This window comes from Opisthocomus hoazin, chromosome 12 (assembly GCF_030867145.1).
Source record: "Opisthocomus hoazin isolate bOpiHoa1 chromosome 12, bOpiHoa1.hap1, whole genome shotgun sequence".
NCBI lineage: Eukaryota > Metazoa > Chordata > Aves > Opisthocomiformes > Opisthocomidae > Opisthocomus > Opisthocomus hoazin.
The window spans coordinates 23,896,468-23,923,918 of record NC_134425.1 but is presented as its reverse complement, the minus strand read 5'-3'; the positions used below and the strand labels follow the sequence as shown (position 1 = coordinate 23,923,918).

Below are 27,451 nucleotides of genomic sequence, written 5' to 3'. Positions count from 1 at the left end.
GGGCGCATGCGCAAGGCGCGGCGGGGCGGCAGTGCGCATGCGCGGGAGGTGGGTCCCGCCGGCGGCGGTGAGGAGGTCGGGACGGTTGGGCAGCGACTGACGAGCGTCAGGGAGAGTCGGGAGCAGGAATGCGCCACAGCTTCGCATCTCTCAAGCTTCCTTGAAGCCCTTGCTAAAAAATAAATGTCTTTGTTTAAATCCCGTTGGCAGACAGGCACGAGCAACGCCGGCTTTTACCCTCTGCGGCTGCAGCAAGCAGGTTTCGGGGCCTGCTGAAGGCAAAGCTCGGTGAGGACCTGCCGCGGCCCCCCGGCTGCTCCCCCCGCCCAGGACCGGAGGACGCGGGGACAGGCGGCGGGGGGGAGCTCCTCCGCTATAAAAACCACAGCCTGACCTTCGCTCTGTCAGTAAAGCCAAGCGTCGCGTCTTCCTGCACAGCCCAGCAACCAGACTGCATACCTCGACAGAGTGATGAAACAGGAAAGCTGAGGGGCAGTCTGACTGTATTAAACATCTGGAATTTCTGGTTTTTTTAGTAAAAAAGAGCTCTAATCAGCATTTCCAATGATAGAACTAAGTTGTTTACAAACAGACTTGTACCCAGTCTCTTACTGGGTGGGGATGAGTACTGAATTGTTCTCTACCAAACCTCCTCAGAAAAGCTTCGTGGGGGGCATCGCTGTTAGAACTCCAGGTCTGTCATCGCCAAGCCAGAGCTGCTCTGGAGGAGCAACAGATACCCGCTTCATATTCACGACTGCTCAGCACCACAACACAACTGCTGTACGTCCTCCAGCCGGGTTTCAGGGAACACGCTAGTGTAGTAAGTGCGCTCACCCCCCTCGTCACCAGTGCTGTAACATTCAAACGACACATACCGGCACCGAGGAGGGGAGGATGCTCCTGCAGTCATGCTGCTGTGTGTAAGATACTGCAGAGGTATTTCAGGGGTTCGATATTTCAGTATAACATTACAGGAGCAGTGCTAACAAGCGCACGATGATATAAAATACAAAAAGATGGAGCGCATTCTTCCTAAGTCATGTCCCTCTTTCAGGTAGCAATTATGTGTACACAGAAAGAACAGATGTAGAGCCTGCAACACATCTCAGCAGTGTGTGATACCAGACGACTTCCAGTAGGTACACACACATTAACATTTTTATTTATACAACCAAAAGCATGAAAATCGTAACAGCATCAAAACTTCAAAAAGTTTTTTTTCTTTATCTTAGGAAAACAATTTTAAAATCAAAACATTATTTCTTCGTCATTGAGCTAATATGTTTTTACATTCTTTATTCAATTCTCCAGCCATATTTCAGATTGCTGAAGCAATATTTAAAGCATTATCGAGATCATTCACACTTGGAGTAAGAAAGCATACAAGCTTATCTCCAATTCCTTTACAGCTCTGAAGGACCTTTTAAGTCATTTAAGCAACCTCCAAGTCAATAGTACCTTGCCCTACACCTTAATTTTGAAAAGTTCCTTAAATAACATCATTCAAAAGCAACAACATTTGCACTTAAAACATACAAACATCTGCCGTTAGCAGGCAGAAAAGTTACACAGAACTATGTATTAAACTTAATATGGTTGACTGGGATTGTCTTTTTGAACAGCGTGTTTTTTGGGCGGCCCATTTCTGACAGATCTGGAGAATTCTCAAATTCTGTCCACTTTACAAGCTGAGATCACATAGCACTATGCAAGAGACTGTCATTTACTGTCAGAATTAAAACTGTACCTGCTCCTGCCCAATAACCTTGAAAAGAAAGTGAACAGAGATTAACCTCAACAAGCTCAGCTCTTTGTTATGGAGGAAAGCAGCGGAGGAGCTACTTAACACAGAGAGGATCCAGACTTCTGATGTCTGCATTACACATAGCTTGTTTAGCAACATACAGATAAGTTAGAGTAAGTCTACTAAGGTTCACTAAACATTTTTGCAGCCCTCTGATCAAAATACAGTACTCGTTACGCAGGACATCTGCATATTCCTATTTCATTTTGCACGTTAAAACTTTCTTGCGTACAGTTCTGAGAAAATACAATGCAAACCATGCCCAGATCCATTCAGGTAGATGCTCAGCCAATGCGAACTGTGGAGAGGCACCAGGAGATAAAAGAAAAAAAAAGGAAGGGACAGATTAACAAACAGTTTCTCAAATTAACACTAAAGGAAGGCAAAACCTGCTCAAACATCAGCACCTAAGCCTTAAATTCAACCCCCTGAACTTAAATACATTTAGATATTCTGAAAGTAGTGCACGCAGCTGAACAGTTAGGTTCTGCAAATAAATCCTGAAGTGGTTTGTTCAAGTCTACAACAGCAATACTGTCCACTTCCTTTAACTGCCACATCTTGCCAGAATCCTTCCCACCTCTTTTATTCCTTCTGGACTAATCCCCACTTCTTTAGTTCCTTCTACTCGACCTAATGCTGCAGAAAGCCACTAAGCAGGACACACGAGATGTGACCAATGTTCACAAACTTCATTTTGAAGCCCACAGTCTGCCCCTAAAAATGAAAACCTAACATACAGAGAACCTGCTTCCTGGAAGCTTAGGATAAAAATGTGGCCTTATTTTTCTGCTGTTATTACATCCTCCTTACCCACTTTTCCTCAAAGTAGAAATATGCTCAATAAATTAAGATTGAAAAAAGCTACTTCCGTTCATAGAAGACAGCGAAATGCTTGCCCAGTCAGCAACACACCAAGTGAAATGAGATACTCTGCTTTTAAATAAAAAGTTGTCTGCCCTTTCTGCTGTGCATTTCAAGTGGGAACTGGATTTGCTCTCATTTTTAAAATATGCATGCCGAGCATAATTTGCTAAAGCAGAATTAGTGAGAAAATTTGGCACAATGCCTTTAAGTCCTATAATATATACTGCACTTTTTCAGAATACGAGCATAGTTTTCATTCAGACTCCTAAGAAAGTAAGCAGCTTATGTACTTTTACTGACAAACATGGAACAGTTCAATGAATTCTATTACCTTTATTGCATGCTTCCAGTAACCAGTAGTCCTGGTGGATAACCCAAGTGTAGAAACAGCATGACTTGCATATTCTTCGGCGGAAGGAACAAAGAAAGATCTCTTTGATATGATGCTGCTGCATACTGCCATTTTTGTAGCAATGAAGAATGGTGTTAAGCTCTGAATAAAAATTCCTTTTGAGGCATACTCATAATGTAGTGCTCTACTGAGATAGTCCAAGTAGGCCTAGAAAGACAAAAGCAGAGAGACATCTTTTTTTCTTTCTTTTTAAAAACAAGTCTCAGAGCAGAGTTCTATTAAAATTACAGAAAAGTCGTAGCATATTTTATAGATCACCTAAAAAAAATTAAAAGTTAGAAATGTATCTCTTTATACTATTTATTCAAAAGCATTACCAACATTTCTATTTGTTGCTATTTGTTTGCTAAAAACCTGCAACAGTACAGTAATTTACAGGACAAAGAAACTGCTTGACTCTGATGTGAATTTAGCAAACAATCTGACAGTTTCTGCTTAAAAAAAGCACAGAAACATTGCTTTCATCTGAAACAAACACCTTGTTCAGTTTGGTGGCGCTGCAGGGGACACTCCAAAGCTAACTATCTATACTACTGTCGAAAGGACAAAACAAAGTCCCATTCTTTAATACATTTACAGGTGAATTTTGTATTCAACTGATCTTCCCCAGAAGCTAGGCTGATTACTTCCTGCAGCTCCCCTGTGCAAAACTCAACATCCATTTGTTCATGTGTATCTGTATGATCTCCTTCAGCGCAGTTTACTTTTACCGAGTAACATAAAAAAGCACAAGCCTGGTAACTCGGATTGCTGGAACGGAACAGAAGGAAAACTGAGCGCGGCTCAGTCTTACCAAGGCAGCACCACTGACGCCCCGCTGAAGCGGCTGCTGTGCCACGCAGCCAGTCACCCTCGAGAAAGAGCATTTTAGACTCAGCTTGTGAGTGAACTGGTCTCTGCTCCCCCACAGCCTCACAAAAGCTCCATTCCCAGCAAACTGTTGAGAGAGCATCTTCTACAAATGCTCTTACACCTGCTTTAGGAAAACAAACCAAACAAGCCAACCGCCCCAAACACCATACACTGTTAACGCGCAAAGAGGCTTAGGATGTTAGAGCAGCTTGTTCCTGCTTCTGTGCGAACCTAACTATTCAGAGGCCAGGCTTTAAACTGGATCGCTGATCTTGGATTTGCATTAATTACGCCAGCTAAAGGAAGAAACTTTGGTCCATTTGGTTTTGTTCTGTTCTTTTTCATTCAGGCCTTTTAATTGTTTTAGTACAGAGTGCAGTTCTGCGTACACTTAGCATAACTAAGGGGGGAGGTGCTCTGCAACAGAAACAGGAATCTTACGCCAGCCTCCACACTGCAGAAAATCTGCAAGGAGTTTTATACCTTGGGGCAATAAAAGCTGGTTTTGCTCCAGGCAAAAGGAAGTACCTAGCAAGTGCTATCCCAGGAGCAAGGCTCACAGGGGTTAGGCCACAGCACAGGGCAGCCACCAAAGGTTGGGAGCAATAGCTGCTTCTGTTCAGACACCGGACTGAGATGAGATCCTTCCACAGTCTCAGTTCCTTTTGTGGATTCAGCAGCAAGTCATCCAGTGTAAATCCGCATCCCCACACACATTCATACTTCCTGCATCGCCCAGCTGCCCCATCCTATTCATTACTGACTGGATCTCCTCAGGAAGAATAATTGTGGAGGAGGAAGTTCCTTTTCACTTCTCCCCAGATATGGTACAGACAATAGTGTCAGAAACCTTCTGCCCTTTGGTGTTTGGAGAAGCAGTGGCTCGATTTGGCTACAGCCCTTGTCACAGGGGTGGCCTGAGCACGAGTTTAGCCCCTCTTGCTACCAAATACGAGTGTAGAAGTAGCTTGAGGCAAGTCTGCATGGTTCAGCTGAAGAAGGGAGAGATGAAATTCTTGACCCTTTCAGCAGGTCACAGAACTGCCACTTCGCTTGGCACATCATTCCTCCGAGGAAGGGAACGCTCTTCCTAGAACTACTGTTACGCCACAGCTCACACATCATCCGAATAGCACTGACTTTGGTTCAAAGCCCAGTGTTGATGAGCATAAAGAGTTTACTGCACAACACACGTAACATTCACCTCCCCTCTGGTATTTGAGCAAATCCCTAGAAAATTTCAAGGATGTTTTGATATCCTTGCTGAATGTGTTTGCAATCAACCAACCTATAGTGCACCTACTTTCCAGTGCATACCATTAAACGTTACACCCCCACTTACTTTAGAGGCTCCATAGACCGTAAACATTGGTGTTGGCTGACAAGAGGATCCAGAAGAAACATTCACAATTGCCCCCTTCTTCTTCTCTGCCATGCCTGGCAGCACAAAACGTATCATCATGTTAGCAGAAACAATATTTACGTTGACCATGTCCCACAGCATGTCCTCAGACAGGTTGGTAAAATAGTCTGGGTAGTGATAAAACACTCCCACATTATTCACCAAAATCCCGATATCTCTGTCTTTCAGAGCCTCCTTAATGGCTGGGTAAGGCTCACGCCCCTTGCTGAAGTCAGCTACTACGAAATCTGTTTCCACTTTATAGGTTTCAGCTATGCTCCTCGACACAGCCTCCAGCTTCTCTTTGCTCCGGCTGATTAAGATGATGTTGACACCCCGCTTTGCCAGTTCTTCAGCATATGCCTTCCCGATACCATCTGTGCTACCTGTAATAGAAAAGGAAAAAAAGCGAGGCGTAAATCAGAGCAGCCCCAGCTTTTTGTTTGGACAGTTCTTTCAATTACAGCTTTATTCCCTTCTCATGTGGCACCGAATGTGCTGATCTCAAAGCCACAACGTTAAAGACAACATTGTCAGCAGCAACCTTCTGCAATCCCACCTCATGCAAGTTTTATACTTCTGTGACAACAACAGAGAGCCTAGAGTAGAACCTTAATGAAAGGCAAGGATGTCAGAGCTACACGACTTAAACTTTGTTGAACAACTCCAGCACGCGCAAAAAGCCCATAGCAACAAAAAAAAAAAAAGGACCATGTCTGCATGTCTGTCTGTATGTGTTCAGGTTGAACCTTGCAACTTTGGGGAGAAACTGCTCTGTGATTCTTTCCCAGCAGTCAGTCAACACAATGAGCTTGGCCGTCTCCTGAGGAACTGGGTTTAGGTAGGCACTGAACTGCCACTGCTCGAGCAGATTAACTTATGACCTGAGACAATACAGGCCCCAGCCTGCGGCATGAAGCTCACCCAGCACCATAAGCTAGCAAGTTCTACAGTACTGGCACGGTACATTCCATAAACGTAAGCAAACACACTGCTCCAGTCTCTTACCGGTGACCACGGCCCATTTTCCATACTGCTTGACAAGATCAATCTCACCGACCAGCTTTGGAATTAAGTGCAACCTAAGCGCCCTGTAAGTGTTAAACCCAAGAGAGATGCACTTTCTGATGGTGTACCAAGCTCCAACTATGGCCAGGGCCTCTACATAAAAACTGCAGGAGCGGCCAATCTCTCTGTACAAGAGGTAGAAACGATCCACTGCAGCCATGGTGATCACGAGCCTGGGGAAAAATCAGAGAGACACAGGCCGTTAGTTGCCTCTTGGGCCACGCACACGTCTCAGGCTGCACGGATAACCTGTGAGACTCGGCGCGCTGCAGACCGAGTGCCGTTTTGACACAGAAAAGCCATGAGCCAGCCTGCTAAAATCTGGGTGTCACCCACCACCACCCTCAGCGGTTGAGCTGAAGTTTAGCTATTAATTAATCCCACTGCGATGACACGGATCAGAGGTACCGCAAACAAAACAGCTGGGGTCCAAGCGGATGCGGGAAGCTCACCCGGTTTTTGGAGGATGAAGACCCACCTACGAGGGAGCCAAGCCCGCCCAGCAGCAGCGAGCTGCGCACACGGGGCCCCACGCTCTGCCAGGCGCCGGGCGAGCTCCCAGCCGGGGCCGCGACTCCAGCCCCCGGCGCCGGCCCTGCCCCGGCCCGCGCACCGCGCCCGCCCCCGGAGCCCCCGCCCCGCGGCGCCAAGCCCACCCCGGGCCGCAGGCCTCGGGCGGGACAGCGGGCCCGGCACGCCGCTGCGGCCCCTCGCTCGGCCCCGCCGGACCCTCCCCGGGCCGGGACGGAGGGAAGCCGCCGCCGGCCCCTCAGCCGCGGCCAGGAGCCCCGCGCGGAGCCGGCTCCCCGCCCGGCCCCGGCCCGCCCCGCCGCGCTCCCCTCACCCACCGCCGGCAGCGGCCGCGGGGCCTGCTGGGCCTGCGCGCGTGCGTCGCCATGGCGACGGCGGCGCTTGGGGCGGCTGAGGCGGGGGGGAGGGAGCGCGGCTGCAGGCGTCTCGGGGCCCTCCGGGAGAGGGCCAGGGCCGCTCCGCTCCTCGCCGTCTGCGGCTGCTGCTGCCCGGGAGGCGCCGCGGCCGCGCCGTGAGCCGGGGCCCGGGACCCGGGGCCCTAGGCCGAGCGCCCGGCCCAGCCCGGGAGCACAGGCCTCTGCGCCGGGGTGGGTGAGGGACCCGCGGCGGGGGCTCTCCCGGCCTGTCGGAGTCTCCGCAGCGGCTGGCCCCGCGGTGCGGGCTTGGTGCTTTACTCCTGTGGTCTTTCTGTCTGCAACAGGTTCTCCTGCCAACGCCATCAGGCGTCTCATCTGGAAGCTGGGGGGTTACTCAGATACCGACTTGGCGAATGGTTGTCTAAACCGCCCGCCGTAAAATGCAGTCACAGAACGGAGACGCCGACAAGGGGCTTGGAGAGGGGGTTGCTGCGCAAGGGGTGTCAGCAGAGCCTGCGAGCGACGCTGGGAATGGAGCTGCCCACGTGGGGAACGCAGGCCGTGCTGCCAGCCCCGGTGAGCCCTTCCAGCTGCCGCGCGAGGGTGGGCGTGGGGAGCTTCTGTGAACACAGGAATCCAGTCTGTCATTGCTCGTCTGGATGCAACAGGAGGTTATTCTTTCTCCCGCTGAAGTCACTGAAAATCTCGCCGTAACTGAGGCTTGCTCAGTTGCTATCTTGCTGTGCCTGTTTTTTTCCCGTTTGTTTAATCTTCTGCTACCCGGAGAGGTATCTTCTCCTGTGTTGCAATCATACAGCTAGCCTGACCTCTCAATGTTTTGATTACATTTAAGTGGTAAAATAATCTTGTTTGCACTGTCTCTTTTTAAGTGTACGGACTACAAGTGCAACTAGAAGGTGCAGAGCAAGAACCTAAAGAGAAGAGTGTTGAAAATGCAATTAATCAAAGGCAGCCTAAAGATGGCTTGAATGACTACAGCACTGGAGACACCTTCCGAAGAGTGCAGAAGGGTAAATTTGTAGAAGAGCTGGACTAACAGACAGTGCTTGAGTTGACCCAGATATGCTGTTACATGCAAAGTTAGCAGCCTTGCTAAAATCAAATTATTGTTAATTAAATCTCATATATAGTAGCTATCTAAGTCCGTAAGAACATTGGTGCCAGTACTTTATTGCCACTGTACGTTATAATAATCTTAATACTAGTGGGTACTACCTGACTTCCAGATCTAAAAAAAAATACACAAATTTCAACAATTTGTCTTACTACTACTTATTTTACCACTTTGCCTTCTAAAGAACTTAAATTTCTTTCATTAAAAATGTCAGCAAAAATCTGATTAGCGTGTTTTTCTTGAAATTAATATTCAAGCGCCCTTCAATATTTCACTAAAGTAATTGCCAATGTGACACTTTTGCTCCACCCACACTGTTAAACTGCAACCTGTTTTCTTACTCACAAAGATGTTAAAACTCAAGAGAAAGCCATCAGCTGTACGTCCAGAGCAGGTCAACAGCACGAACAAAAATCAGATGGCGATCCCGAATCAGTAACCAGCTCGTTCCGTCAAAGGACAGAAGAAAAGAGGGGCTGTGTAAGGTAATACAGTCTCTGAGGAGGCGTTTTATTTACATCTTGGCATCGTTGGAGTCAATGGGAACCTTGCTATTCTACATGTTGATTTTAATTCAGGAGAAAATTTTGAAGGTGAATTTGAGAATAGCTGATAAATCAGGAATTGGTGATATTTCCAGCATCTGTACAGCTTTTTTTTTTTTTTTTTTGTGGCTGCAGTATCAAACTACATTCTACCTACATGATGTAGGCGATTTAGTGGATGTGGAGAAAATTGTGCAAACTCTTGCGAGAGTCATTTGGCAGTAGACTGTACTGTTTCTCAGTATCAATTCGGACCATGCATTGTATTAATTCATCACAATGTAAATATTACTGTTGTCAAGATCATTTTTAGCAGAGGAAACCCAGAGGTACCTCAGCTGGTGAACAGTAAGATGCAAGTCCTTTGTAAGCTCTGGCTCTGATTTTGGTCCAGCCTAAACCAGCACACACTGCAATGGCTCTTCATCAGTAGCTGTGAAATGGGATTATTCTCGTGTTATCTTAGGTTAGGCACGTTGCAAGCAAATAATAAAATTAAAAACCATATTTGGTGCTATTTAATAACATTGTTGAAAGTCTGGTCATGTGGGCTAATTATGGAGTGATATATAAGGAACAATGGAAATTTACCCTCCATTCCTGTACCTGCTTACGTGTTTGTGAAACTTCCCAAAGTTTGTGTTGCTGCTAACTTTAACATAACTGTTCTATTAGAGACAGTTACAGTACCGTAGAGTCAAGGGAGAGACTCTCACTGAATTATCAGGAGGTAGATTTGACTGCACTTACATAGAAAACTTCGTTATCCCAGGCTGATCAGCCTGGCACGCTTCAGGATTAAATTCTTATAAAGAATGATGGCAGAAAGCAGTAACTGCACGTAAGATAATGAGTGTTTTGAAGGAACACATTTTATGATCCTGTACATTGCCTGAGGATGCTAATAGTTTGATTAGATGCTACAATGAAAAACAGTGGGATATACTGCAAGCAGCTAGCATACGATAATGTAACTGGGCTGACAATACAAGAAAATAGTATATATTTAAAGATTTCGCTCAAAGTTTGAAAATCTTTCATTCTTATGTCAGGCACATTTGGCTCACAGGGCAGTTACAGGCTGAAAATCGTATTTTATATTGCCCCAGGAACTCAGCTGGCTCATTGCCTGTATTACAGTTTTGTTCTTCAGCAATATTGAGACTGTTAGTGTAGTAAGTGGAAAGTAAATACATCTAAAAGCAAACTCATTATCAAAGATTTAAGTTCATTGCCTTTACTCAAGTTTTTTCATTATTTTGAAAAGACCTTTGTGCCAAGAAAACCTTACTGTTACAGACCTTAGGCCTGCAAATACTTATGACCACAAATGCCAAGTTCAAGTTGTTAATACGAAATTTAGAAGTAGAAAATAATCTTGGATCATTTAACATTGTACTTTTGCAATATTTTTTTAAGTGAGGGATATCTACTAGAAGTTCTATTCTGCAGTTTTGTTTTAGAGAATCTCATCTTTCTAAGCAGGAAGATAGAGATATTTTCTGCTTTGGAGTGTTCTTGTTCAGTGTATTCCTGATGGGTTCATGACTTGCTGGTCTATAATGTTATGAAATTTTATGTAGCCCTGGACACCCAGCCTCCAAAACCAGTGTCCTGTCCTTCGCAAAGTCCCTGCGAGGGGACTGCCAAGTCTCTGAATCTGTCGATGCAGTGCTGCCTCACACAGGGTCCCAGACAACGGCGTAACTCATCCCCTCAGCTGCACCTCACTGCCATCCACTTCTGGTTTAACAGCTTTCAGGCTGCCCATGTGGTTACTCGCCACTGTGAGGGTTTGCTGTCCTGCTGTCTGCAACTCTGGCCGCGCGTGGCCGCGCTGGGCTGCCAGCCCCAGTGCTTTGCCCCTGCAGCCTCTGCTGTTTCACACTGCAGCTTTCTGCCCAACGCCTCTCACCGAGTCCTCTGCCCCGGCACTGTGCAGCTGCAGCCCACAGCTTCCCTGAGTAGCCTTTTCTTGCTTCTCACTTGCATAAATCCCGAAAGGAGTGGAGCTGAATGTTAAGCAATTACAACTGACCAGGTATTACTCATTTTCTTACCATGGCATTCCTAGCCAATCCCAGCTGTATATTAAAACTGTCCCGAGTGCTGTTTCAGAGTTGGCATTTCATTAAAATGTTAGGTTGATAACTACTGATTTTTCTAGTCTGAGAAAAACATTGCATATTAGCTATGCCACCAGAGGTCCTGCACCAAAGCAGCAAGCAACGGAGGAAAGAATTGGAGAGGAAGGAACCAGAATCTAACGTAGAATCACGCTGCTCTTTGCCAGGAAGATGCACTCTCTGATTCCCCACCCACTTTCCTACATACCCTCTGGTTTTTAGCAGAAGAGCCTGGTAACTCACTGCAAACAGGCAGAAATGGAAAGTGACTCTAAAGAAACGGTTGCTTTTTTGTTTGGAGTATAGTCTTGAAAGCTGTAGCTATTTCTCTTGCATAAAAGAACCGTTAATTGTGTTGCATTGAAATGTGTTAAAACCCCAGAGATTTCAGAACGCACATTGATGTACATCTTTTGTTTTGCTTCTGTTTCCCATTCTTATTTTAGAATGACAAAAAAGATTCTGCAGGACATCTGTAAACAGCAGAAGCTGTACTTGACTCCATACTTAAATGACACGCTTTACTTGCATTACAAAGGTAAGATGTGGACAAGGCTGTTTAGATTTATCATTCCAAGTAGCGTTTTAGCAGAGAACCTATTTTATGGCTCACTGAAAGAAAGTATCTAACAATTCTTTCAAATTAGAAATTAAATTTTATATAACAATGAAGTTGTGAAACAAAATGAGTCAAGATGAAGGTAGAAAAGTGAACGATTATAGACCTAATTCACTTTGTGGAGTCATTCAACAGCTCAGTAGGAATCAAGGGACACTTTTTTTTTCCAAAACAGTAGCCTCTGGGAAATGTCTTAAAATACTGGTCTGGGTTGCATTCAGAGGAAAATATACGTATTTCTTCTTAAATGTGTTTGCATAAAGCAGCCGTTTTCCAGCTTTGGGGACTTTTTTACTGCCAAATAAAAATGGTCAGGAAAAAACCCAATGGTAAAGACTTGCTGCGTGTTCTCAGATACTACTGAAAGAAAAAGAAGTTGCTAGAATGAACACGGATCATCCTCTTCTGCTCTTTGAGCACGTTTTTGCGTGGTACGGTTAGCTGGTTCAGGTTAGCATAAGAATCGTTTTCAATAAATAGGATACGCTGAATCTACCTGCTGCATTTGGCCTTGGTTTTGCTATTTTCTCAACGAGTGTTATTTGAGCATCTAAAGCGTTGCACACGATACAGACCAGAACAGGGACCTATATGGTTTTGCCCCTTACGGGCCGGGCGCTGTACCATTAATTCAGTGGGAATACTGGCAGCAGCTGGAGTACAGGTGTTCTCACAGGCTGTTTCAGCAGCACTAGTTTAATGACATTTACTCTTCCCAAGGCTTGTATTCAGCCAATGTAATTTCATTTTAAAACGTCTTTTTCTGCAGGATTTGACCGACTGGAGAATCTTGAAGAGTATACAGGATTGAAGTGTTTATGGCTGGAATGCAATGGCTTAACAAAAATTGAGAATTTGGAGGCTCTGACCGAGTTGCGTTGCCTCTACTTGCAACTCAATTTGATTAACAAAATTGAAAACCTTGAACCCTTACAAAAGCTGGATTCCCTCAATATCAGTAACAACTCCATTAAGACCATTGAGAATCTCTGTAAGAACTGTTGGTACAACATGGTTCAACCTACAACCAGGCCATATTCCTAAGCTTTTACTGAGCCGAGCTATTGTTAATGGCACTAGTTTCAAGGGGGTTTTTCATTCATGTTGGAATTTTGCACAGTATCCCCTACCAAAGTCCACAAGGCTTCTACTGAAGAGTCAAACCTATGTATTTGGCAATTTACATAGATGAGAAAACTGAAAAGACATAGTTATTACTTTCACATGGGTACCTCGGGCAATTAAGTGCTTTTTCCTCTCCTCTTAATACCATGTCGGTACTAATCTGTGTTGTAGACAGGCTGGCAATCCAGGTTGCACCATCTGCTTTACAGTTACGATGTGCTTTGGCAGTGGCAGACACGATTACCAAATCTTTTATGTCTGTTAAAGGGTTTATTCCCATCTTCAGCAGAAATTAAAAAAAGAATGCCTCTGCATTATCATTTGTGTACGTTGGGAGTAATATGAAACACAAGCTCTTGCTTGTGTGTCACTGACTAGTTTGAAACGAATTCAAACCAGCCACCACCCTGAAAACAATCAGCTGTTTCTCCTGGGGTGAAAGCAGCAGCTTTGGAGGCCTAGCCAAAAAGCACAGATAGCAGAACAACAAATTTTGAAAAAAGCTGCCCACAATTCAACAAAAACCATTATTGTGACAATGCAGTTTTCTGCTTGCTCCAGAAAACCCTCTGTGAAGCAATGCCTCTTACCTGTGCTGTCATTGCACTGTTCTTGCCCAACAGCTTGTCTGAAGGTCCTGCAGACTCTGCAGATTGCGCACAACAAGCTACAGACAGTGGAAGACATACAGCACTTGCAAAAATGCCCAAGCATCTCTGTCCTCGACCTTTCCCACAACAAGCTGAGTGATCCGAGTATTGTCACTGTCCTGGAGACCATGCCCAATCTGGTAAGCCGAATACGGCTGAGGGTTTGTATCCTGTGGATGGGTGAATCCCCTGAGCTGGTTCTGACGTGTAGTCAGCGCACAACAGCTCGTGGTCTAAAAGAAACGTTGGTAAATGGTGTTTGGGTTTGTAGCTTACCTGTGACACCCAGGAGGTTTTATTCACTTGTTTTTGAAGTGACAGAGAAAGTGCTTATCCAGATTGGGGTTTTGTTTTGTCACTCAACTTTAAAGATTGTTTCCCTTGTTTCTCTAGCATGTGCTGAATTTGATGGGAAACCAAGTCATAAAGAAAATTGCTAATTATAGAAAAACGCTTATTGTTCGACTAAAGCTACTAACGTATCTGGATGACAGACCAGTTTTCCCAAAGGATAGGTAAGAAACAGAGCCATCTTCTTTACACAGCAATAAAGCTCAAATGCTAGTGATCATTCATCCATTTTTAGTCAATATTATCATCAAAGGGAAAGGAGACCGACTGCTATAATTTGTCGAGGGTGGGTGGCTGAGTACTAGAGTATTATACTATGGGGTTCTACATCTAACATACCTAGAAAGAACACATGTATTTTTTTCACATGAGAGTTAATTCTTCAACACCATTGTTTTACGCCAAGTCTGTAGACCAGAGGAAAAGCCCGATTTCAACAGAAACTGCCCGGGTGTCTGGAAAAGCAGAGCCCAGATCAGCACTCCTGGCAGATCTCTGGCGGTGTGATCACCAGCGTTTGGGTGTCTTTGTTGCTTTTGTTGTGGTTGCACACACAAGATAAGCCACAGGTGCATCCCTGTTGTGCAAGGGATTGTCACTGCTACATGCTTTTTTCTCTTGCAGCTATTTCACACCGTTGCAAGCTATTTTAAATTTCTCTCTCGTTATAAAGATGGGCTTTTATAGCTATATTACAGTGAGCTTTTGTGTTTTCATTAGAGCCTGTGCAGAAGCCTGGGCTGTTGGAGGGCTTGAAGCTGAGAAAGCAGAAAGGGAAAAATGGGAAACCAGAGAGAGAAAAAAAATCCAAGACAGCATCAATGCCTTAGCAGCAATTAGGCGAAAAGCAGAGGAACAGAAAAGACAAAAGTATATGGAAGAAAGAGACGCAAGCACAAAATGCGGAGATGGAGGTGCAGCAGACATCCTAGAAGGTTTGTTGTTAATATTTTGGAAGATGTCTGTGTCTGCTTCAGTTTGAATGTTTAAAATAAATGAAGAGTTCCCAAATGTTCAGAAGCAGGCTGGTGCAATTTTTGGAAGGTATTTATTAATCTTCTTTTCCCATACTAAACACTATATTAATGTTGATGCATCTTAGATTAACCACAGAATGATTTTCAGCAATCATCACCTTTCTCCCTGCTGATAAAACAGAAATACAACAAACCACTTTCTGTCGCAGCATTTCAAGCTCTTGTGCTCTGCAGCAGAGCGACCAGGTGCTGGTCAGGGCACCAGTGGTTCCAGCAGGCATTCCTGGGTGGCAGCAGGCAGTTACCCAAGAGCAGTACTTCTGCGAGATGCAGGACAGGGCTGGCTTCAGCAGGCAGGTGGGCTCCAGCGAGAGCCGGTGATAACCGCTGCACCAGTCCCCAGCCACTGCTGCCTTCACTGGCAGCGAGAGCTTCAGCATAGGGCCTGCTTCGGTGGTAACACGGGCAGTGAGAGGAAGGTCTTTAATGGTTTGCTTCACCTGCTGCCCTTTTTTATGCCACAAATTCTCCTGTCACATTATTCAAGGAGACGTACATTTGCGAACAGTAGTAGGTCCCAACCTAACCTTTCTGGAGAAGTAGGTGTGTTTCAGAATAAACAGGACTGAAGCCAGAGAAGAAGGCAGTGCTAAGGTGCAGAGGAGAGTTTATCTGATACGTTTTGGGGTTTGACAGGCTCTGGACATAGTTGTCAACAAGCTGTGTTAGTCAACCGTGGCTGACTAAGAAGTGAAACTTTTCTGCAAGCAGGTAGCTTGCCTGGAGGAGAGGATAACTTCAGCATTTGTCGCTGATCCATCAAAATGCTCAGGCGTATATTTAAATACGTAGTCACTGGTGACTCTTTTCAAAGCTCACTACAGATACCAGGCAATTATTTACTATAGTGTTTTCTTTAGATGAGTTATGAGTTGAGATGGGAAAACCTACAACATTGCTGCAATCTTGGGAGGAAGGACTACTGATCCGTGCACAGCTGCTCAAACGAAGTAGGAGCTTTCCATGTAGTAAAGTGTGGATATTTAGAATGAGTAATGGTAGATTAACTCAGCAGTTTAAATGAACTTGTTTCTTCTGTAGGAGCAACTGGAAATTCGGATGACAGCAATGGAAAATCTAATACACCAGAGACTTCAAATCTATCAGAAGAGAAAGAAATTCAAGAGAAGACTGAGAAATGTAGAAATGAAAGTTTTGATGCTCATGATGAAGTGATAACACTTCTACCAAGCAGGGGAGAGAACGCAGATTTCCCATCTGGAAATATTCCTGCTAGAATTCCAGAGCATGCACAAGAATCAGACTCTTACAAACTCTCAAACCTCAACAAGAAGACAGACGGTAACGTACACAGTGAGGAGTCAAACCAAACTGAGGAAGCAGAGATGAGGAGCCAGACTCTGTCTTAGCATAGCACTGCCTCTGCCGCGGTTCAAACCGTCTGGTTCATAGATAAGGACATCCCACTAGATTTCCACAGTGACTAGCTGAAAATCAAGTAATACCGGATAAAATATTCTTTAAATACAACAAACAAAAAAAATTCTGAGGGCTCAACCTGCAACTTCTGCTACCTAAAGGCGGCATTCCACTTGTTATATGTGCCAGGACAGCTTACAGGCTTCCCTTGCTCCCACATAAACTGGGCGGTCTGTCTGCCAGCAGAGGCTGGACATCGCTCTGGGGGTGGTTTTGTGCCTTTGCCCACGGAACAACGATTCGGTCGATTTGTGGAACAGATTACTGCAAAATGCAAAAAATTTATACAATATAAGGGAGACCAAGAGTATGCTGGAAAGACAAAGTGCTGGGTTCAGCTGTGAATTGTGGAGTGGTGGTCAGGTCCCCCGCACTTTGGTTTTGCAGTGCTTGCTGTTGCAATACAGAAAGTCTTTCATTCAGCTAGTTCTTTGCAACTGAGTGTTGTTTATTCTTTAGAACTGCCAAGAGAGAAGGCAGCTACTGAAAAGGCCATGCTTCCTGAACTGGGTGAATGTGCTGAAATGGAACAGATCAAACTGGAGGCACCGGAGAAGCTTTATCTTGACGTATGTATTGGATTCAGATTTTGAGACGTTCAGATTTGGGTATTGTTTGCTCCCAAATTAATTCTTGTCACATCCTGGCTGATAAAACTGTCTGTCCAGGTTTCCAAGTAAGGTCTACTATTACGAAAAGTAAAAGGAAATAAGGAAAAAACCCAAAAAGTAAAGCTGTCGGGGTATTCATTCCCTCTAGTGTAGTATGCGTAAAGAATTTACCACCGCTTCCAAAGATTATTTTTGTCCATAAATCACCTGAAGTTGACCTTCTGTCTCTGTGATTTCTCTGGAGAAGTTAATGAGGGCTCTCATTTATAAAACAGAAATCACAACAAAAAGAATCTAGTGGATACACGCGTCCTCTTAGGCAAAACACAAATGAAATGTGCAGTTGAAAATGTGAACTATTGCAGCAAAAGCAGAAGGAAGAAACAGCCACCCACTCATTGCAAATGTTAGCTAGCAGTGTTAGATAGTATAAATTAATTCTCAAAATATGACTTTTAGGTGTATTTCCAAGAAAGGCAGAATTGTTCAGGTATATAATAAGCAATTGACATTTGTAATGTGGTCTGCTATTGTCTAAGATTTCTGTCTGACGATGCAGACATCTAAACATGTTTACCCACACCGAACCATGAGGAGGACATGGATCCCACTGCGAAACACCATCTCACTTCAGACGAGAGCTGTTCAGCCCATCCCAGCTGTGACACTGCTGCTCAGCTGCCAGTGTCAGGTGATGACATAACCAGCAATAACAAACTTGTGAGCTTATCATTTCCCAGAGCGCTGAATATACTCTTTGCTCCCTTCTGCTGCTGCTGTTAACTGAATTCTGACTGGAATGTCTTAGAAAAGTCTTGTACACATTTTCTATGCTCTTAGTTTCCCAGGAAAAGATTCCATCCTGTAGTGGAGAGAACTGGCAGCAGTTCCAAGTACATACAGTATTATTTTTATAAGCAGATCTTGCAGGGTCTGAAATAAAAGCGTTAAATAAACAGAGATACTGTAGGTACCCACAATGTGAAGATCTCATAGATTCAGCCTTTGCTTTTTTCTTGGTGCTATGTGGCACCACAGCAAGCTCTTCTGCACAGACCTGAACATAGCATAAAAGGAACTCTTCAGCATATGTGCCTGGGGTTTCTTCTGACACATCAAAGGTGTGACTATGCTAATTGTGCAGAAGAAAAAACAAACCCAAATCACACACTAATCTACATTTCAGTGTTCTGTGCTACTTGGTCTCCAGCTGACTTTTAGCAATGCAAAGAGCCTCTCACACCGCCTCCAATACTTACACTACTGCAGCTTTTCCAAAGAGATTCAGCTCCGACATGGCAGGGAATGGCTGTGGAGATGCCACTGGCAAGAAGCTCTGGAGCAGCACCGTCGTCTTTACTCGTGTCCTGGAGCCAGGAGATGGTCTCAGCAGTAATATAAGGGCGAAGCGAGGGGGAGGATTTGTAATGCAGTGGTTGTGACATCCCTCTGTCAAGCAGAAACAAGCTCGTGTTGCTGCACATGCCTTGGCGTGTTTGAACTGCATTTTGTGCACCGGAACCGGGGTAGCGTTTAGTAAGCGATGCTGGGTTGATCTGCAAATGCGCCCTGCTGACTGGAGCAAGGCTACCGGCTATTTCCATTCACTACAGGCGTCAAGTTTCACTCACTAACATTAATCTCAGATATTTTTTTGTGCATTTTTAATGCTATTCTTATAAAACTGTCTGACTTCAGGACAGGCTGCACTAGCTACAATCATAGTCGGAAACAGAAATTTCCTTTTTTGATTTTAATTCCATAGTAGTCTTCACCACGCCAGACAGTACAGATTAGAAGTTCCTGACGCTGTCACACCGAGCAGCTTGCTACAAAATCATTAAGCTCTAAAAATGTCTAAAAACAAAAGGAGATGCTTTTACTGGTATTGACCTACACTAAAAAAATGGCAAAAAGTTATTACTTCCTACCTGTGATTTTGTATTCCCACCCTCTCTTTTTGCTTTGATGTCAGCAAACGATCGTTGTCTTAGGTTAATATTTGCTCATGGAAAGCTGAAATGATTGGCCCTGCCTGAAGAAAACTGTTCTCAGCAAGTGTGCAGTTCTCTATCCTTAATTACGAGGCATTCACGGTGAAACATTGTTTTATTAGATGTATTTAGGTTAACAGAGTTTCCTGAGAAGCAGTTTCAGGTAGACTGCAATCTTGGTTTGGCTAAAGACAGGCTGCAGCTGAGATGAAGTCTGTTGAATAGAGAAGAAACAGCTAATAGATGAAAATCACGCTTGCTTTTAAAACCCTGTTAATGCTGTGCTGCTCATCCTTTTTCCCCTGGTAATCACAGAGCACAGTAAATAGTGTCGTGTTTGGCCTGACATTAGGGTTGTTGCCTTCCCACCTCCTGTCGCTGGAGACAGACAGACCTTCCTTTTCCCCCCTGTGCTTAGCAGAGGACACGGTGGTCTCGGAGAGGATGCCGGCGCGGTGTTCTGGCTGTGGCCTCCTTCCCTGGAGAGGGTTCCTCTGAAGCGGATTCCCAGTGAGGCAGAGAGGTCGTGTTGCGTTGGTTAGAGCAGCTCTTCCCACTGATTCATGGTCTTGTGATTGTCCGCAGGAACTGCCTGATTTAGAAGATATAGATGTAAACAAATTTCCCCCAGAAGAGGAAATCTTTGTTCAAAAGGTGAGATTCTCGTGAATTCCAGTGATGGAGCTTCCCTAGACACATTTACAAACGTTTTGCGAAATAAGGACAATCTAAGTTGCGAAATGCTGTCTGGGGAGATGCAATCAGTTATGCATTTATAAACTAAAATGGAGGTTTCAGCAAGTCTTCTCTATCCACTTGTAAATACTTTTAAATTTTTTTTTTATTATTGCATTGCAAATGTAGGAGAATGAAAACCTAGGATCAAGTAATGCAACAGTTAAATATGACTAATTTCTTGGTAGCATGTAGTGTTTTAATGAAGATTACTCTTAAAATGTACTTTACCAATACTAATATGCCACAAAGGCCTGAACAGATTGAACAAATCGCCTACTGCTGAATAAAATCAGACTTTCCAACTGAAAGCACAGAGAGATTGCAACTCCTCTGTGCCACTCGGGACAGTGCGTGCCCACGTTAGCGTTGCGCTGTGCTCAGAGTGACCCAGGCAAAAGCCTAGAAACAGAAACAGCAGAGAAAAAAGAAAAAGAAAACACTGAAGACTGAGCGCGCAGCGTTGATTCTAGTGCTGGTGCTGACTGACGGGGGCTGGTACGGTACCTGTTTCCGCAAGTCCCTCCAGAATAATGCAGACTTTTCCTGCAGTCAGTGCAAGGCATGGAATTAATTTTCTCTTTTGCTCAGAGACTCATAACAGTGTTGCAAAACGTCTTGGCCAATAAAACCTCCAATTAAAAGAAGAGACAGGATGGGAACAAAGCAGCTTATGGAAGGAGTAGGCGTTAGCAGTTCTCACGATCTGAAGAGTGTTCAGTTCTTAACCGAAGTCAGATGAAGATGTTGGTCATTATGTTATGTTATGTGGATACAAGAGAGGTCCACGTTGCGCTTTTATATCTAGAGTAATGTATTTTCAATTACATTTTCTGCCTTTACAGCAGGAATATCGCCCAAAGATTGAAATAATTTCTGAAAGGACAAATGACAGCGATTCTGCATTAGAGGAAAACAATAAAAGCATGTCTGAGGCCTCAGTAGGAGAAGTTCCAACAGCAATTTTTTCAAATGTCTGTAAGATACGTAAAGAGCATGAAAAGGAGCACTTAAGGCCCCTTGTTGAAAGCTTCTTTACAGAGCCTGCTCTTTCAGAAAGATACTTGGAGACCAAAAAGAAACGAGAAACCCCCTCGAAACCCTTGATAGAGGAGGTTATCCCGGAGTCCAAGGATGATCTGGTATCGTCACCGGTCTGCAGTCGACCAGCCGACCCAAGCCCACGGGAAGGGGAAAGTAAGATTACAGTTATTTGCCCTGGTAAGATTACAGTGACATAATTAATCACAGAGAAAAAGGTGGGTGCCACATGCACACTGAAAGTAAGGACTTGTTCAGCTCTTGTTGAAAAAATTTCCAATCCACTGTTAGCTAACAATGACCTCTTCCTTTTATTTATGTGGGAATCCTAATAAATTCGGCACTAAAATGTTATTTTCTCTTTTTCTACACAGGAGTTCTTGCTGAGTTTTATTTAAATGGTTTTAAAAAATTGGGCACTACAGTTCTTTTTCTGGAATGAAAGACCGCCAGTGAGTTTCATTTGCCTTTTGCCTTCATGCTTTTAGCAGGGAGCGGCAGCAATGGAGAAGCGCAGTGCCTGGCTGAGGGTGAAGGCTGTCCCCACGAAGCACAAGGTGCCAAGGACGGTGAGGGTGGATTGGATTAATCACCTTGGAAAAAAACCAGACCGAATCTGGAGCGCAGTGCCTGGCTGTCTGCATGCGGTTATTCGCTGAATGCAGAGTGCAGGGATGGGACCGTTAGTTAAACCCGACTTTTTATAGTTTTATAGCTCCCTGTGCTATAGAAACCACCACCTTCAGCAGGGGCACGCGGTGTTTCGGTCAGGGGCTGCCGCGGCCTCCAGCACCCAACCGTCACAGCAGAGCTTTCGGTCATTTCAGTGCGAAAGAAAAAAATCATTGTGCACAAGAGAAAAGAGTTGGCCTCACCTCCAGGGAGTGACGTTGTGTTTATGAGCTAACCACCAAGCGCAACATCGGGAGTAAGCCAGGCTTTCAGTGACCTCACTGCATTAAGCCACACCCAAGGTGGTGGATGTCTTTTCTCGTATTTCTAGAGATCTCTAATGTTTCATAATCAGTGAAATTGAACAGGCCTTGTAGTTGTGCACATTTAAAGAAGAAATATTACTATGGGCTTGCTGAAAAGATTTATTTCCCATTAGCTGGCCTTAGGTGCCATCTGGTGGTAAGAGACCTGGCCCCAACCACAACGCGGAATAACCGTAAAAGCCCTCAGGGAGGACACCACAGCTGCTTTAAACTTCAGCGCTTTCCCTCTCCATCAGGAAAGGCTGCTGGAGCAACCCTGGGCCTCCAGGACAGGCGGGAGGACGGGCAGGGGCCCGTGGAGAACCGGCTTTGTCTGAAAGCACCTTCCCAGGCGCCATCTCTTTAGAAAGCCACGAGCTCGGTCCTCAGAAGATCTGCTGACCTTCTCTGGCAGAAAGCTGGAGGAGGGCTGCTCCGAGGGCTCTGGGCTGTGCGCTTTGTGTGCGGGGTGTTAGTGCCGGTCCTGGGAGCCCCTTGTCACACCAAGGACAAACAGGCAGGACGGACTGTATCAGCACACCACACTTCACAGCGAAAACACGTTTAGAAACAAAGGATTTTACCAAGTAGTTCCAAGAGTGAAGTCTGAGCTCTGTTATCACTGAAAGCAAGAAAAAAAAGGGATAAAAGGATAAAAAATGCACGTAATTTCAGTAACTATAGATTCTTTTGCTCTGATCCTGATTTTACCAGATACACCCACCCTGACCGGCATTTTAGGCAGAGGAGTTTAGCTGCTTTCTGAGCTGTGCTTGCTCAGCCACAGGTCACGTGCCAGATGTCCCCAGCTCCTGCGTTGTCAGACAGAAGATCACCACCCATCGGTGGGCCCTACAGTATCTCACGGGTGGATCTCCTGCATTCCGGGAAGCTGTTTTCACTGATCGGTGAGGCCTTGGGGAGGAGGAAAGGAAGAGGGGCAGGTGAAAGTAGCGAGAGAAACGCCAGAGCAGGACTAAGTGAGAAAAAGGAAACATGTTTAATTAGCGTTTCTGTAAAACTTTACAAATGTACAGCGTAGTGCAAAAACGCAGTCTCAGCACATCACCTTCAAGTAAAATTAACAATGTAAAAGGCCACGGAACACGAGCTCACCTCTTTGCAGGAGCGGCTCTCAAACACCGCTCCTGGAGGTTCCTCTCTCACCACCCAGCCCCAATCTCACATTTACAGTAGAGCGAAAAGCCTAAGGAACACCCAGGGAGCACCCCGAGCAGCCTCTCGCAGCGAGCGCGGGCTGCTGCTGGGCACTGTAAAAACACCGCAGCCTGAGACGGCGTCAGGGACCTGTGTTTGCTGCGCGGCACCTCTGCCTACTCGCAAGTCGCTCTCCTAAGGTGGTTCACTCTTCCACCCCAACCAGACAACCCAGTAAGACACCGAAGTGTACGTCTAACCTCAAGCATGTGATAGGCTCCATGAAAATACGGGGAAACTACGCAGGAGCTTGAGGTTAAGCACGTGCTTAAACAGCTTATTGGATCAACACATTCAGTGCTAACACTAAGGCAATCCAGCGTGTGAAGGTTCAGAGAAGGATGTAAATCTTCAACGGGGATCACACACTCCGTCGGGTGACACGAGACACCAGACAGATTGCAATTACCTAGGAGAAAACACGTAAACAGAGTGCAACTCCACGCCTTTCTATCCCTGGAAATGACAAGATAGAGTGGCAAACGGGCCGATCTAGGTGAACTTTCTAAGCACAAATCAATCAAAAAGAAAAGCCTTGTCCATGATACACTCAAGCACATCATCTAAATACCAGGCCAGTCAGATCTGCCAGAATTTTCCCTTAGTGCTGAACATGTAAACAGTGGCTGGGATTAATTCAGAAGCTCTCACAACCTCGCCTCTGCAAAGACTGCACCACCAAGGTGGTGAGAGAGCTCCCAGCGCACAGCAGTTAGCAGGGGAAAATGGGCTCAAAAGTGAATGTCTCTGAACTAACACATCCATTCACGTATTGATAAATGGATGGGGGAAAGGGCAGTGACAGGAAGGTCCATTTAAAAAATGCTCATCTTCTTAAGGAGAAATCTAGCCTGCATTCATCTGATTGATTGACTACATTTTGGGGTGGATACTGCTTGACCATTCAAGGTGCTCAGAAATATTGTTCAGAACCAAAAATTGTCATGGCAATGGAAACGGTCAGAGCATTTCTTCAAACAATACTGGCACGGCTTACACCTCACTGTCCAAGCCCTTGGGAGGCCCGAGCTGGGTGAATTTCCTGGGTCTGTCTTACTGCCTTTGGGCAGCGTTCCTGAGGAAAAGCAACTCAATGAGAGGACACTGAGATAAATAATACATTCTCATTGGAACTACAGCATAAAAACCAAAGCTCTGCTTTGTTGAGAAACTAAGTCATCAGAAACCACATGGAAGAGGAAGATGAATGCACCCTTTGGAGGCTGGTCTCAGATGCGCAAAGGACAGAAGAGAAGTTAGGGGGACCTGGTGGGCTAAAGCTTCTACCTCTCTTCTACACGGAGTAGCTGAGAGTCCTGCTGAAAAGGGGATCCAATCAATTAAACTGGTTCATCAGATTTTATACATCAATAAACCGACAGGCACATCTTCAGGGGAAATAGAACAGGTCAAGGCCAAGGAACAAAATCACTGGACTGGACATAGAGTACTCAGCCAGCACCAAAACCCAGAGTGCGCTCCCTCAGTCCTCTTTGTACATGGAAAATTGTGGGTGCAGAAGAGTCTACCCCTTTCTCTTTTTAAAAATATGAGGTGCTCTGCTTTTATATTAGAGAAAATTAATTTGGGGCCAAAAAAAATCCCAAACAATAAACTCTCTCAATTCAGCATGGGATGTTTTGGGGTCTGTAGCTCCCCTAGAAGCCAGAGACACATTCTTGGAGCAGTCACTCAGAAAATGATCTTCTGCACACCCCGAGAGACCTTCATTTTCCTACTCAGCCTAGGAAGATAAGGGAGAGGCACAAGTACATCCCATCAAAACCAGAAAATGGATAAGGGAATAATTTTAGCGCATAGGACTGGCATATAGAACTCTTTTCCTGTTTAAAAAACAGCATCCAGAAGGGTCAGGCATCTCAGCTAGTCTGTGCTGCCCCAGTAACATCCAACAGTTTGCCGTTGCAGACACTAGTCAGGATCACTTTATTTTATGAAGTCCCTGATGTATTTTCAAGCTACTCTTCACTTAAACTTTATTAGAAGATTTGAAATGTCTAAACGCATTTTCAAAAAGAAAAAAAAAATCCTGCCAACTTCTCACTCCCCATAGGAGCAAGCACCAGAAGCCATATTTTGTTTTACAATTGTTATCCTGGGGAAACACTGAAATCCAGGTGCAGGGCGGGTGACGCAACAGCTACCGACCGCTTCCATCTACTCAGAAAGAAAGGGCATAAAAAGAAACTCTCTTGTGGGTTTCTGAGTCACTTCTGTTTCTTTACATTCAAACCTGTGGATGCTTGGATGGGTGGGAGGGAGATGGTGTTCCATGGAAGCTAAATCACTGGTTGTTGTCAGTTGAAGAGGTCAGGTTTAATGGGCCATCCCCTTGGACTCCCACAGAGGACAGGTAGGAAGCCATAGTTTCAGATGGAACATAAAGCGATGAACTTTCAGGCAAGCTGATGAGGTCATTTCCAAAGATTGACTGACTATCAAGGAGAAACTGCTGGGCACTTTCAAGAACGACATCTTTCCCTAGGAATGCAAATGGACAACAGAAAACTCAGTTTCTAGAAGGTAAGTTACCAGACTTTACATATGTAGGTTGGATATTAGGAAAAATTTCTTTACTGAAAGAGTGGTCAGGCATTATACAGGCTGCCCAGGGCAGTGGTGGAGTCCCTGTCCCTGGAGGGGTTCAAAAAACGTGTAGATGTGGCACTTCAGGACATGGTTTAGCAGGCATAGTGGAGTTGGCTTTACAGTTGGACTTGATCATCTTAGAGGTCTTTTCCAACCTCAATGATTCTATGATTCTACATGTAGAACTGAAAAGTGGCAAATTCCCACTGCAACAGGTGGTGAGGCACCTCACTCCAGGCAAAAAATGCTTGGAAACACTTCAGTCAAAAACTTGGACTCGCTCAAAAGCCCATCCAAATTGATGGGGGTCACTCCAGGTTGCCAAGCTGGGTTCTGCTGGAGTGCTGAGATGCCTCACAAGAAGCGAAAGAGGGATGGCCAAATGGTTCGAGATGCTGAGAAGTGGATAAGAGCAGCATTTCTTCTCCTTCACTCAGGAACTGTCTGGTTTTCCTCATGTTTGCAGCAGGAGACATCTGCCATTTGCCCCATTATTCCAGGATGACACCACTGCATGGACCAGAAATGCTTTGCAAACAGGGGATGCTCCTCTTGGGCAGTTCAGCCCCAACCTGTTGAAGAATTCTGTTCAGTGTAGCTGGGCTTTTAATGCCTTTAATGCTCATGCAAGATGCTGGCTGGATGCTTCCAGTGCAGACTTGAAGTCCTTGAGTCCACACAATACATCAAAACTCTGAGGTGGGGTCAGGTGGCTACAGCACCAAACTAACGCTCACAAAAGCTTCTCTTTCAGGTCTAGCCCAGCTGAATACACGTGAAAATAATAATATATCACTATTCCAAGACCAGGAAAACACTTCTAGATTCATATCAAAGGTCAATGACACACTTTATCAGAATGAGTGGGTGGGAGAAGATCAGCTGGACAGTTCCCTTGAGGTCTGGCAAAAGGTCTGGAGAAACAGAGACATAACCTTTGCCTCTGGCTGCCAGCAGCTACCGGGTCACTTCCTCTGCAGCAGGAGCCAGAGGAAACATGGGACCCATCCAGCTCTTACCACCCCCCCTTCACTTAGATCACCACATTGCTCTTGGGTGGCAATGAACAGGCAGAGAAAACAGCGGAGACACTGATAGATATGAGGAGGACCCAAGCAGGAGCAGAGGCAGCTCATTTACATTTAAACCTCTGCTTATCCCCCGTGCATTTCCCACTGCTCAGTAACTGGCTTAGCAGTTGCTGTGGAAACATTGTTGCCTGCCAATCATGAAAGCAAAATAACAAACATGTTTTGTTCCTTGAAAGAGGCAAATGGTCAGTGCCGGACATTGCATCTAGCTGCTGGCATGTTTAACACCTAAATTACATCCCCAAATCTGAGTTTGCAAGAGCTGTTAGTGCTCCTACCTGGGCAGGCGTTGTTAAATGGTGGGTTGATCGCTTTTGAGGACAGCTCAGTTGCATTCTTCTCCAGATCCACTGTGAGTCGCTGTATCTTGATGCAAAAATATAAACTACAATGTACAATTATACAAAGACAGGGGAGCTTGTTAGAACTAGGCCATTTCTGAAAATCAGTGCTTCATCAATGCCGCACAACATCGACCAGTAATGCAAGCTGTCCTCCCTGCCCTGCCTCTCCCCCCAGCCTCACCTGCACTTTCTTAAAACACAGGCCAAAAACATGTGCTCAAGGGCGGATACGCCTGAAGGAGAGGACTAGGGGAGGTGTAATCCCCTATGAGCTCTGGCTGTACAGCGTGAAGCTCACGTCACATGAGAAGGCCAGGCTGGTGTCACTGTGGCTGTCCCTGCCTGGCTGCCGCACAAAGCAAACCCACAGTTCTCTGCAGCCAGCAACAAATATGGCAGGAATGTTCTTTCCATTTGCCTATGGCTGTCTTTAAAGCAAAACTAGCTTTCGCTAGCACAGTGCTTCTGGGTGCAGAGCTGCTGCAGGTATGACTCCCAGGCTTCTCT

General features: G+C 45.2%; 3 protein-coding genes across 14 annotated transcripts in view; 1 reads left to right on the top strand and 2 right to left on the bottom strand.

The window, feature by feature from the left end:
* Positions 1-1,143: 1,143 nt before the first annotated feature.
* HSDL1 (hydroxysteroid dehydrogenase like 1) lies at positions 1,144-7,307 on the bottom strand. Of its 2 annotated transcripts, none has more exons than XM_075433445.1 (5): positions 7,257-7,307; positions 6,349-6,581; positions 5,281-5,726; positions 3,006-3,233; positions 1,144-2,105 (listed from the first exon to the last, which is right to left on the bottom strand). In XM_075433445.1, exons 1-5 carry the CDS (start codon positions 7,304-7,306, stop codon positions 2,004-2,006), a joined length of 1,059 nt encoding a protein of 352 aa, XP_075289560.1. In that variant the 5' UTR covers position 7,307; the 3' UTR covers positions 1,144-2,003. The 2 variants fall into 2 exon arrangements, with proteins under 2 accessions (XP_075289560.1, XP_075289561.1); XM_075433446.1 differs by lacking the exon at positions 7,257-7,307 and adding an exon at positions 6,861-6,950.
* Positions 7,308-7,340: 33 nt separating this feature from the next.
* DNAAF1 (dynein axonemal assembly factor 1) lies at positions 7,341-21,293 on the top strand. 2 transcript variants are annotated; one of them, XM_075433313.1, is made up of 14 exons: positions 7,341-7,526; positions 7,640-7,871; positions 8,186-8,326; positions 8,780-8,915; positions 11,548-11,639; positions 12,490-12,711; positions 13,469-13,635; positions 13,889-14,010; positions 14,567-14,781; positions 15,925-16,185; positions 16,783-16,892; positions 19,514-19,582; positions 20,509-20,860; positions 21,193-21,293. In XM_075433313.1, exons 2-14 carry the CDS (start codon positions 7,736-7,738, stop codon positions 21,291-21,293), a joined length of 2,124 nt encoding a protein of 707 aa, XP_075289428.1. In that variant the 5' UTR covers positions 7,341-7,526; positions 7,640-7,735. The 2 variants fall into 2 exon arrangements, with proteins under 2 accessions (XP_075289428.1, XP_075289429.1); XM_075433314.1 differs by lacking the exon at positions 21,193-21,293 and having other exon boundaries at positions 20,509-21,053.
* The window catches only part of LOC104334771 (heat shock factor protein 4), a 38,528-nt gene continuing 30,045 nt past the window's right edge, over positions 18,969-27,451 (bottom strand). For 4 of the 10 annotated variants that reach the window (XM_075433304.1, XM_075433305.1, XM_075433306.1 and 1 more), the window contains 2 exons: positions 26,879-26,966; positions 18,969-19,520 (listed from right to left, as the gene is read on the bottom strand). In XM_075433304.1, the coding sequence (XP_075289419.1) occupies positions 19,165-19,520; positions 26,879-26,966 (444 nt within the window). In that variant the 3' untranslated portion in view covers positions 18,969-19,164. Of the gene's footprint in view, positions 19,521-22,441; positions 25,402-26,878; positions 26,986-27,451 lie in introns of those variants that run through there. The other 6 variants (XM_075433307.1, XM_075433312.1, XM_075433311.1 and 3 more) reach the window with 5 other exon arrangements.